We start from the raw sequence: 11,598 nt of genomic DNA, 5'->3' as shown, positions 1-11,598 counted from the left end.
TTAAAAAGTAGATGTCTTAATGGAAAATATTCAAAGCTCAGCTTGGATTAGGTGAAAAAAATGATAGACTTTTAGAAACGTATCAAAAAATAAGAAGGGCTATTGTCGGGCTAGAAGGGGAAATGTGAAGCAAACGCAGTGACCTCTTAACAGCTGTGAATCTAGGAAGCTGTGGAAGCTTACTGTAAAATTTTTCAACTTTCCTAAGCTTATAGAGTTCCCTAATAAGTTGCTGGGGGGAGGGTTGCGGAGAGAAGCAATCCTATTTGAAAGCTGTTTAAAACAGAGAAACATCCAGCCCCACAAAATGGCTCTGCAAAAACAGACTAGGCAAGGTTTGCTGCTTATGTTTGTTAAGAGGGAAAAGGTTGCCATAACTTTTCTTCTTTTTGACTCCCAGGAAAGAGAAAGGTACTACCTTCATATTGAAGGACAAAGCAGGCAAAAAAGTGGGCTTATTACAAATTTTACACTAAAGTTTTTCTGATTGAAAAATATGTTTTTGCTATACAGTACACCTTCATTTTTTCCTATACTTTGGATTACCTAACTATTCTTTTTGGCAATATCCACTTACTATGAATCAACAAGAAAGTACTCAATAAAATCTAAGAAGTCATTACAAATGACCAGTATATTGAAAACTTTGCTGACCTATTCCATGATGTATGTATAAAGTATGTATGATATGTATCATAAGCCATTCAATACAAACAGCTTCCTGAAGAGGTATGAAGAAGACATGCTCATGTCTGAAGTTCTATCAGTGACTTTCTGACAGTCATTTTGAACATATCACACATTTTGAACATATCACGCACCTTGCATAAGACAGGAAGTGTAACAGAAAGAAATTTCTTGACTATTAGTGAATCCATACGATCTATAAATGCACACTTACTGTGAACCTACTATGGACATGCATACCGCTAAGCCTAAAGAAGAAGATATAAGGAGAACAAGTCACTAACTTCATGAAATTATTTTCACAAAGAAAATTTTAATTATTTATATTTTTATTGAAAATTCATCCAATGAATTCCGTCTCCCATCTCCTCACAGATCCTTCCTGCCAACGCCCCCCCACCTCCACCCACCTCCATGCCTTCTTTCTCTCCTTAGAAAACAAACAGGCAAATGAAAAAGCAAACAAAACAGGATTTTTAGAAGTGGAAAAGCACAAGAAACACACAGACAGAAAAACAAAATCCATAACACAAAACCTGAAATCATAATATACAAGTAAAAAGACTATCAAGATTTAAAAAATGCCCAAGCAAAGCAATTTGAGACACATATCTACAGTTACACCATTTGTGTGTGTTGGCCATCTACTGCTGGTCATGGAGCCTATACAGGCAAGCAATTGTAAACAGACTTATCTCATTTATAGACACAGGGTTGGAATAGTGGAGACTCCTTTGCTTAGACGCTTAGAGACCTATGGGGAGAGTGTGTAAGTATAAAGGATGAATGGTGGTGAGCTAGGCTGAAGATGGAAGACAGGATTCCATGCTGAGGTGACAGCAAGTTGCACACAGTTTACAAGTTTTGAATACAGAACTACAGGTGGGTCAATATCACTGAAGAAAAGCTCATGGTACACAGTACGTAAGGAGGCTAGGGAGGCAGGCACTGAACATCCATAGAGATATATGTAAAGGAACATAAGATTTCTTTTGGCTTTCCGAAGATTTTTAGAAAGGGAATGCCATTTTTAGGTTGTATTTTTACGAGAACTCCCTGGTTCCTGTGGGGATAAATTTGAGGGGGACAAGATGGCTAGATAATAGAGTACTAGAATGAAGACCCAAACCACCACCAGTGATAAGTGTGGTTTCTGAGAAGGAGCAGACACAGCACTGCATGTGGGGGTGACTAAGATCTGGCTTGGGTGAATGTCAATCTTATCCCAACCAATGTCCATGATACAGAGAAAAACGCCAAGCAAGTGGAGAAGATGATGCATTCAGCTCTGGATGTGCTGAACTGGACAGGTTTCGGGGTTATCTGGGGTTTGATTCCCAGAATTAACATGGTGGTTTATAAACAATCTGTAACTCCAGTTCCGGGGATTCCGATGCCCTCTTCTCACCTCCATGGGCGCCAGGAGTGTTCCTGGCACACACACATACATGCAGGCAACAGACATTCATGCACACACAAATAAGAATTTCTAAAAATTCTAAAAAGAATTTTCAAAAGTATACCCCTAATGTTTAATTATATTTAGAAACATTTTAAAATGCTTATCTGCTATAAGCATGTCTTACTCAGTGTCATTCAAAATCTTTTGCCCAATTTTTCATGTTGAGCTTTTTTTATTGCATTTAACAATTCATTACATTTGAATTCATCTTTAGTTTATTATTAGGGTGGAAGGGGGTACAGGACTTCAGAGGGCAAGGGATAACTGTGGAACTGTTTCTCTTCCACCTTTAATTGGGTCCCAGGGGTCAAACTCAAGTTGTCACACACTCAAAACAAGTTCCTTACGGGCTGAGCCATCTTGCTGCCCCTGCTTTATTCATTTGTTGTTGTTGTTGTTTTGTTTTCCATAAGTCCTTTCAGATTTCTGGTTTGCAAACACTTTTCTCTCGGTGTATGACTTTTGTCTTTTAAGGGAGTTTTTGTTTTATTAAAGCACAACTTTTCTCTCTCTTTACCATGTCTTTGATGTCATACCTAAGAAATCTATACCCAGACAGGTCAGATCCCCCCCCACCCCCGTGTTTTCTTCTAATTTTGGGCCTTTCCATTTACATCCATGATCTATTTTAAGGTGTGTGTGTGTGTGTGTGTGTGTGTGTGTGTGTGTGTGTGTGTGTGTGTGTGTGTGTGTTTTAATATGGTGCAAAGAATAAATCAATGTAGTGGAAATAGAAAAACCAGCCTGAATGGGCTTACAGGATGAGAGGTGCAGAGGTCAGACAACCCTTTGGAGGAAAAAGGCCAGGCTTAGGAAAGCAGGGCTAGGCAAGAGGGTACACTGCACTAAAGCCATCAGGAAAAATCTGAACTGGCAGTACTGTGTACCAAGACAAGCAATGAAACTGTCTTAACAACTTGGATGAAGGTACCAGTGAAGTAAAGAAGACCGTCTTCAGTCCAAACTTTTCCCTTAGTGGAACTGCGTGTAACCAACCAGTCCCTTTATGAGAATCTTGGCAACAATAGTCGAGAGGCCTGAAGCACTCTTTATTTTTTCTGTTATGCACACCACCACCCCCTCCGCCATGACAGCACTCTCTTTTATAAAATTACCCTTTAGTTAGCAAACTAAGCAATGGGCTTCATTATGACATTTTTCATCCCTATATGCCACCACACTTTGTACTTAGTCATCCCTTGAGCACTCTTAAAAGGTCACTCTCGACCAAGGATGACTAAAGCAAGTCCCTGGGGGGTAGGGGGGGCATTCCAGCATCACATGCTGGGGACAAACCCCTGGAAGGAGTTCCCTCCCCCGTGGGAACTTAGAACCACACTCTAAAGGGCTTGTCAACCTGTCCCTTCACTCGGGTGACCGCTGGCTAACCTACAGCCGATCCGTAGAGTCGGGACTCAAATCTGAGCAAACGCGGGAGTCAGCTAGGGAAGTCCCTCTCTCTGGTCGTGCCTGCGAGCCTGCGTCCAGAGTCCAGAGGGCTTTTGGGAGCCACCGCCATCGGTAGGGACGCCCGTGGGGATGCTGGAGCCCCGGCCTGCCGGCAGCGTGGGCACGCCGGGTCCTTTCCAGACGCACAGCTGGAGGCGTCCTGACTTTTGATCCCTATCCCAGCTCCCACAGTTCAGTCCTGGCCTCGGCGGGAAGCTAAGGACCGCTCCGCCGGAGCCGTTTGCCTCCCTGCCCCCCGCACGATCGTCGTAAAGTGCTGTAAAGAGCCCTGCTTTCCGGCACCGTAGGTGAGGCCCGGAAGGTCTGTCTCTGCCCGGCACATGGTACTGGATCTGCTATTACAGAAAGGCTACAGTGAGACTTTGAGGGGCGTTAGCGAAGCATCCACGAGTCCCTCAGCGGGTAATTGGATTCAGCTCTACTTAAAACAGTCACTCGTGTCGTTTCTGAGAGTGTGCATGATGTAAGGGGCTCAGACGTGCCGTGCCGTGCGGTGCACCAGTGCGGTGCCCCTGGAGCAACGTTGGGGTTTGTCTTCATCCCTAGGTCCCCGGTGTTAGCTGACGTTTTTTGTTGTTCCCTTCGCCCTGCAGTCTCCCCGTCCCTGGAGTTCGAAATGCTTTACCTGATCGGCTTGGGCCTGGGAGATGCCAAGGACATCACAGTCAAGGGCCTGGAAGTTGTGAGGCGCTGCAGTCGAGTGTATCTGGAAGCCTACACCTCAGTCCTGACTGTAGGGAAGGAAGCCCTGGTATGTGATTAAAGTCCCCAGGCCTCTGGGGAAGAGAACTAGCTGTCATCCGATTCTCGTACACTAGACTGCACAGAGTCTAAGCGCCTGGTTTTTGTTTTTGTTTTTTAAGACCCTTTAAAACACATGCCCTGGGTCTGGAGAGAACAGAAAGCGCACTCATACACTAACACAGTGACTTGGGAAATGAACCGGTGGTTTGTCCTGCTTTACAAGTCTAATTTTTGTATGGCTTTCTCCAGTAAGAAAAAAAAAAAAAGAAAGTTATTGTACACTCTTGGGGATAGTTATCAAAATCCGTTATTTCATGAGCTAGCCAAGAAATCCTCTCCGAGTTGTGTGCTAATGAGGTGCTGACGCAGCCTTAATGAGTTGGTTATACAGTCAGCAAGCAATCTGAAAGCTCCCTCCTTTGAAGTATTTCCACTGGGAACGGCAGCGATCGCCTTTCTGTCTGCAACACATCCAAAGAGATCTTACTCATAATCTCCCAGGAAGGCTGTCGTTCCCACATGTGTATGTAGAGTGAATCCGAGACTAAGTATCCAGAGGATTTATTAGTGTGTAATATACCTTGAGCAGGCTCTCATTAAGGGTAAATACGTAAATAATAAATATGAGCAGAAGGGTCAGTTTCTGGTTGATTGTCAAACTCAAAGTGGAACATATATTGAGATAAAGGACTGATGGGTGTCTTGTGGGAGGAGGGGAAGGGTTTTTTAAATTGTCAAAGTGGGAGCCACAGAATTTCTGGCCATTCCTCTCAGATTCATAGACCAGAGAATTGGGAAGGTTGCAGACTTACTAGAAGACTAAATTAAGGCTTGTTTTTGAATTGGCCATGCATTAGAATAAAAATAGTGTCTAACGTCCAGCATTGACTTGCTGGCCACACTTGCTGGTCATCTTAAGATGACAGACTGTGTCTCTGGTAAGTGATCAAAAGCCATAATGAGTTTAAAACCATCTGAGAGAATAGGCAGTTTAGTAGAATAAGGTGTTGGACAATGGCTTAGAGGAAAATTGGGATATAGCTTGTTTTTGCCTTGTGACATGTCCTTGGACAATTCTTTTACTTCTAGTTTCTTACTGTATAAACTGAGGCCATAAGTGTCTGCCTCCTAGGTTCTTAGGACAAAAGTTTTCAGACATTTTCGTTGCTGGTGGACACATTTCCAAACTTCTGTCTTCATTTGTCAAAGAGAAATAGCCAACTGGAAGGTATATAGTGTTTTATTAAGGTGCACGTGAAAATGCTTTATAAATAAGTTACAAATGCTACTAAAGTATTAATTTTTTCAAGACTCTGTTGTCCCCCAAAACCTGTATGTAGTTATTGTAGAGTGGCAATCAGGGGTTTGGTCTGACCTGACTTGTAAGTAAATTATTTGTATCTTTTTAAGGTGCTAGAATACCTGTTATTTCATAGCAATAAGTGTTAATATTTATAGGACATTTTTTTTGCTCTGTTTTATTTATTTTCTTTCCAGTGCCAAGAATTGAACCCAGGGTCTCTCATGTGCTCCACAAGCTCTCTACCACAGAGCTGCAATACCCAGCCCCCCCCCCCAGTAGCTACTGTTCACATTTCAGAGGCACACACATGTTCCAAAAGTTGTCCAATATCAAACAGCTAGTGCCATAGGCAAGATACAAACTAAAGCAACTCTGGGTTAAGAACTGCCGTTCCAGACTTTCATACTGTCTCTGTGCCATCTTAGCAATGGATAATAACTCCACAAGTATAACTTCAGGAATCATTAACAGAAGCTACATTGAGCAGTGTGGCTTGGCCTAGATTCTATCCTATTACAAAGTTCTTTTGAGCAATCTCTTCATGTCTTCCTTCAAGTTCTTAGTTCCTGTTCTTCCCTGAGCAGCTTACCCCAGGATACCATCTCCCTTAGGTCAGTCATTTATAAGTTTGTGCCTTACATTTCCAGTGAAACTGTAGAGCATCTTTCACTTCTACCACATTCTTCTGTGCTTCTTTGAGCCCCTTCATTTCTTGTTAAAACAAACTGACTTTCAGAAATTGCTAACTTGTACCTATATAACTACATGAAGTCTGGTTTCAACTATAGGTAATTATATCACGGCGAAAAAATGATCGTATTTTCTGTAATGAACATATGCTTTCTACCTAGTAGTAATCAACCAGTCAAGATTTTATAAACGGCACATACAGGTATTGCTAAAGAAATTTCAAGTTAGACTGCTCTTCCATTAATCACTGTTGTTTTCAAATGGCCAAATGGTCGTACTATTAATATAGTCTCCAAAAGAAATATGGAGGCCAGGCGGTGGTGGTGCAGGCCTTTAATCCCAGAACTCAGGAGGTAGAGGCAGGCAGATCTCTGTGAGTTCGAGACCAGCATGGTCTATAAGAGCTAGTTCCAGGACAGAGAAACCCTGTCTCGAGAAAAAAAAAAAAAAAAAAAGAAAGAAATATAGAGACAGCAAATCTGGGGAAAATACCAGTTTTGGTTCCTTTGGGCAATTTCTGGTGATACATTAAGTCATGCATGCTTATTGGTTGAATGCATCTGTGTATTATATAAGCAGCATAGTCTTGTTACAAGTGGTTCATGGTTCTGTCTGCATTATACTTAAGAAAACTTAATGAAAGGCTTAAGTAAGAGTTTATAAAAATAGTAGAAGGAAGAAGCTATAGTATGTCTAGAAATAACTGAAGAGATTTTATCTAAACCAGCACTCTGGAAACCAATAATATAAATCTGCCCCTGGAACCCACATGGTGAAAGGAGAGAGCCAACTCCTTCCAGTTGCCCTCTGGCCTCCACATGTAGGAGATGGGATTACTGGTAGCATGGCACTGGTGACATGTGACTTCTTGGTCATTTCCAGGAAACATTAGTTCAGTAAAGACCTCCCCCCCCCCCCCCCCCCCCCCCCCGCCTTGGTGTAGTTATCATGTATGTTCTCTTAGATATGTGGGTGTAATTATCCTGTGACTATACGTTTTCTGGTTCCTAAAGTCAAAGTTAAACATGTAAAGAGTAATGATTAAGAAAAAAAAAGCACACAGTAAAAGTGAAAGTCAAGAATGCATTTAAAAAATCTGTGTAAGTGCCGGGCGTTGGTGGCGCACGCCTTTAATCCCAGAACTCAGGAGGCAGAGGCAGGCGGATCTCTGTGAGTTCGAGGCCAGCCTGGTCTCCAGAGCAAGTGCCAGGATAGGCTCCAAAGCTACACAGAGAAACCCTGTCTCGAAAAACCAAAAAAAAAAAAAAAAAAAAAATCTGTGTAAGCAGCATTACTGAAAGCCTATGAAACATTTCTCTCTGCTGAGGTTGTTTTCCCATATGAGTAACAAATTTTATATAAGTATTAGGAAATAATGACCACATTTGGAATTGTAGCATTTGTCTTAGGATGCTTAATTGTTTGTGAACTTCCTTGACAAATACCACTGCTTGCACTGTAGCAGTCCCTGTAACTTAATAACTCAGACTTCCCAATATGAAGGAATAAATTTGTTTATGCATCCTCTTCCATTTTTTGGATTGCATAGAATTCAGTTATAAGATTCATGATCTTACATACTATCTTTAACCAGTATCATGTGACCACTAGTTCACTGGCTCACTCTTCTGGGTTTGTTCTCTAGAACTGAACTTTAGGAGAGTAATTGACAAAACAGCTTGGATGGAAACGTCCTGTGTATTTAAATTCATTTCTTTTCCTCTAATTATGGAGGATTGTTCATTTTTGTTAGTAAACAGCTAAATTATAATTTTCTGTCATTTCCTATTGATGAGGCGTTTTATTTCTGCCAGCATACGATAAATGCTCTCAAAGAAATTGGGTGAAACATCTACACTGCCACATATCATTATTGTTAATATATTCCATATTTTTTATCTTTCAGGAATAGGGCTCATGAATACATATTCTCTGCTCATCCTTTGGTGTCCTGCCTGGTCTATTAGACACACATTTAGAGGCCTCAGATGTTAAGAGGTCTGCTTTCTCTAGGGATATGATGATAGACCCAAAGACAGAGTTTAATTGCATCATGATATGGAATTCTGGCTCACTGATGAGGTGTGCTGAATGATCTGTGTTTGGATGGTTGCCAAGATTTGCACCTAGTTCTAGACAAAGGTGGTTCTTTGGGTGTGTGTGTGTGTGTGTATGTGTGTTAAAAACTCACCTGCTGTCTCTCATTTTGATATTTTGATATCCTATTTAAATCTCTAGGAAGAGTTTTATGGAAGAAAATTGATTCTTGCTGACAGAGAAGAAGTGGAACAAGAAGCAGATAATATTTTTAAGGATGCTGATGTCAGCGATGTTGCATTCCTTGTGGTTGGTGATCCATTTGGGTAAGTGAAAATGGACATTGTGAGTTTTATTTATCAGCAATGATTATTCTGTTTAAAACTTTGTTTGCTCCTGATAAGTTTATCTGAGTGCTACCTAAAATTTTGTATTTAAATTATTTTTGTTTGAAGATTAATTGAAAATCCACTTCATTAAGATGTCATTATAAGCATTACTACCTTATCAACACTAACATTTATTTCTTTTATGCTTTTGTTTTTGTACAAGGTCATACAAGACAGATACCTTTAACTAGTGTGTCATTAAATAAGGCACTGTGCTATCAAAAGTCAGGTCTGCCATTTGCTTTGATAATTGCAAGCATCTTTGGCTTCTTTTGTTCTAGGCCCCTCCCCTTTTTTAATAATCTAATATTTGGCAATAATGCTGTCACTTACTTGCCTTAAATTTATCATTTATCAAGTCTCTGATTTCAATGTCTTATCCCCATTGGGAACACTGCTCTTCCTCATTACCAAGAAGATGGGTTTCTACTTGTCTAGTCAAGCATCATCAATCTCTAGTGTCAAGCCAAACACAAGAGTTCTTTGTCTACAGCTGGTGACCCAAGATTTATGTCACAGATTTGAGGAACATAAGGACAATTAAATCACCCTGGGTCCACCATCAAGGATATTTCTCAAAACAATGGAGTTACACGTATATGCATCTGTCAAAAATGAAAATAATTTATGTTAGTATGCAGGGCCAGAGAGTCTGTATCATTATTATATTTGATTGCAAATTATAATGGGTAATCACTCAGTATAAAATTGTTTTAGCCCCTACCTGACATTGTTTTCTGCAAAATTAAGGCTTCCTCAGATTTCATGGTACCTTTGTTTTTCTTCTTAGCAATAGAATAGCAAAATGAAATAGGAAAATAGAACGATCTTACCAGCGAATGTCTTCCTTTAGTAGAATTTTCTCACTAGCACACTGACTCCTTCTATCTAAAACATGTGTCTTCTATAGGCAAGTTTCCACCCAGACCTCCCAACATGGCACTGCAGTTCTTACAGTCACCTGATGAACAGCCTTAAGTCACTGACAGTGTCCCTTAGTCATACAGTACAGCTGCTCAAGTCCATAGACTTTTGCTGATGAAATAAGTGAAGAAATTGAGAGCAAGCATTAGAAACTAGTATAGCCATTTAAAAAGTCAAATTTGTTAACTACTGAATATAATTTAAATAATGGAGTTTATTCCTTATATTGTCTTATTTCATATTTTATTTTCAAATGGTTTTTATATATTAGAAAACTTATTTCATGAGTTTGTAATCAAAAAAGAAGTTTTCACCATATTTTGAGGAACAGTACAATTGGCTATTTATTTATTTATTGGCCAGCCTTTTTCATGGTCCTTTTTTTTATATTTTTACTTTTAATATCATTATTTTAACCAGGTTAATTTATTTTATCCCCTTTGCCTGTTCTGCATACAGATTTATACAGACTTTTAACTCATTACCCATGTTATGGTCAAGTTTGTAAACCATAACAATTTAGTAGCCTCAGCTGAGAATTTTAGAAGCCCCATTGTAGCTGGGTGGTGGTGGTGGTGGTGGTGGTGGTGGTGGTGGTGGTGGTGGTGCACACCTTTAATCCCAGCACTTGGGAGGCAGAGGCAGGCAGATCTCTGTAAGTTTGAGACCAGCCTGGTCTACAAGAGCTAGTTCCAGGACAGCCTCCAAAGCCACAGAGAAACCCTGTCTCGAAAAAAGAAAACAACAACAGTTAGCTTATGGAGCAGTGATTGTTGTATCAGCTTATGGAGCTGTGACTGTTGTATCAGTTAGCTTATGGGACTGTGATTGAAGTTCCCGAGAGGACAAGTTACAAAGAGGAAAGATTTACTATGGTTACTGGCTTCAGGGGTTCAAATGGGTTTCTTGGCCCCATGCACTACCATCATGGCAGAGGTAGCTTGTGATAGAGGAGCTTCTTCATCCATGCCAGACAGGAAGCTGAAAGAGAAAGAGACAGATGCAAAAAAGGGGCCAAAGACAAGATGCCCCCAAGAACCTATCCCCAGCTATCTGCCTTGAGGTAGGTTCTACCTCCTGAAGTGTTCAGAACGTTTCAGACAGCACCAGCTGGGGAACAAGACACAGTACATGAGTTTTTGTGGGGCGGGAAGAGGGGGGCATTTGATACTTAGACCCTCACTGGGCTAGCTTTCAGAGTTCCTAACAACATTTAAAATAACTGTGTCTCTACTATTCCTGTGCATATATACAGTGTCCTTCATGTCTTTAACTTTCTAATTTCATTCATAATACTTGGCAGACAGTTGCTACTAATTAAATATTAATTGAAGAACTTTGTGATAGCTTACCGAAAGTCAGCAAAGAAAGACAAGTCTGTTTTGAACTGACAGTTATCTCTTCACCCAACTACCTTTCATACACTTCACAGAAAAAGAAAAAAAAATTAAAATTTGAGAAGTCTGTGAAGTGGGAGAGAAGTAGAGGGAGACTTACTTATGCAAAGGCATATGGAAGAGCCATTTTTTGAAGTTTATACTTAAGCAAGTGACTGAAATGGGCTTAGGAGGCAGATCATTCCAAGTAGAGCAGACAGAAAGACTGGTTAAGGCACTAAAGGCCATGGTGGTGGCTAGAGCATAATGGGTATGAGAAGGAGTTATAAAGGGAGTTAGGAGCCCCCCATCTTTAAAACTTTGGAGGGACAGGGAATCCTATTTGAAATACAGTGGCAAACTTTTGGAGGGTTTTTAAGCAAGAAAATCACAATTCTTTCCGATATTAAAAACCACTTGACTTGCTTAGTGTGAGTGGACTTTAAGGAGACAGGTGTTTCTGATGGCAGAAAGGAAAGAATGGTGTAGGTAATGCTCAGAAGGAAGATACAGAAT

The 11,598-nt window shown here is 40.6% G+C and overlaps 1 protein-coding gene across 3 annotated transcripts in view; it reads left to right on the top strand.

Annotated features, from left to right (window-relative positions):
- Positions 1–3,449: 3,449 nt before the first annotated feature.
- LOC100755934 (diphthine methyl ester synthase) overlaps positions 3,450–11,598 on the top strand; it is a 33,482-nt gene continuing 25,333 nt past the window's right edge. The window contains exons 1-3 of one of the 3 annotated variants that reach the window (XM_027395561.2): positions 3,450–3,906; positions 4,213–4,370; positions 8,595–8,719. In XM_027395561.2, the coding sequence (XP_027251362.1) occupies positions 4,236–4,370; positions 8,595–8,719 (260 nt within the window). In that variant the 5' untranslated portion in view covers positions 3,450–3,906; positions 4,213–4,235. Of the gene's footprint in view, positions 4,022–4,058; positions 4,083–4,212; positions 4,371–8,594; positions 8,720–11,598 lie in introns of those variants that run through there. The other 2 variants (XM_027395560.2, XM_027395562.2) reach the window with 2 other exon arrangements.

Source organism: Cricetulus griseus (genome assembly GCF_003668045.3).
Source record: "Cricetulus griseus strain 17A/GY chromosome 1 unlocalized genomic scaffold, alternate assembly CriGri-PICRH-1.0 chr1_0, whole genome shotgun sequence".
NCBI classification, from domain to species: domain Eukaryota; kingdom Metazoa; phylum Chordata; class Mammalia; order Rodentia; family Cricetidae; genus Cricetulus; species Cricetulus griseus.
The sequence above is the reverse complement of the archived record's forward strand: the minus strand, read 5'-3'. Positions and strand labels throughout refer to the sequence as shown.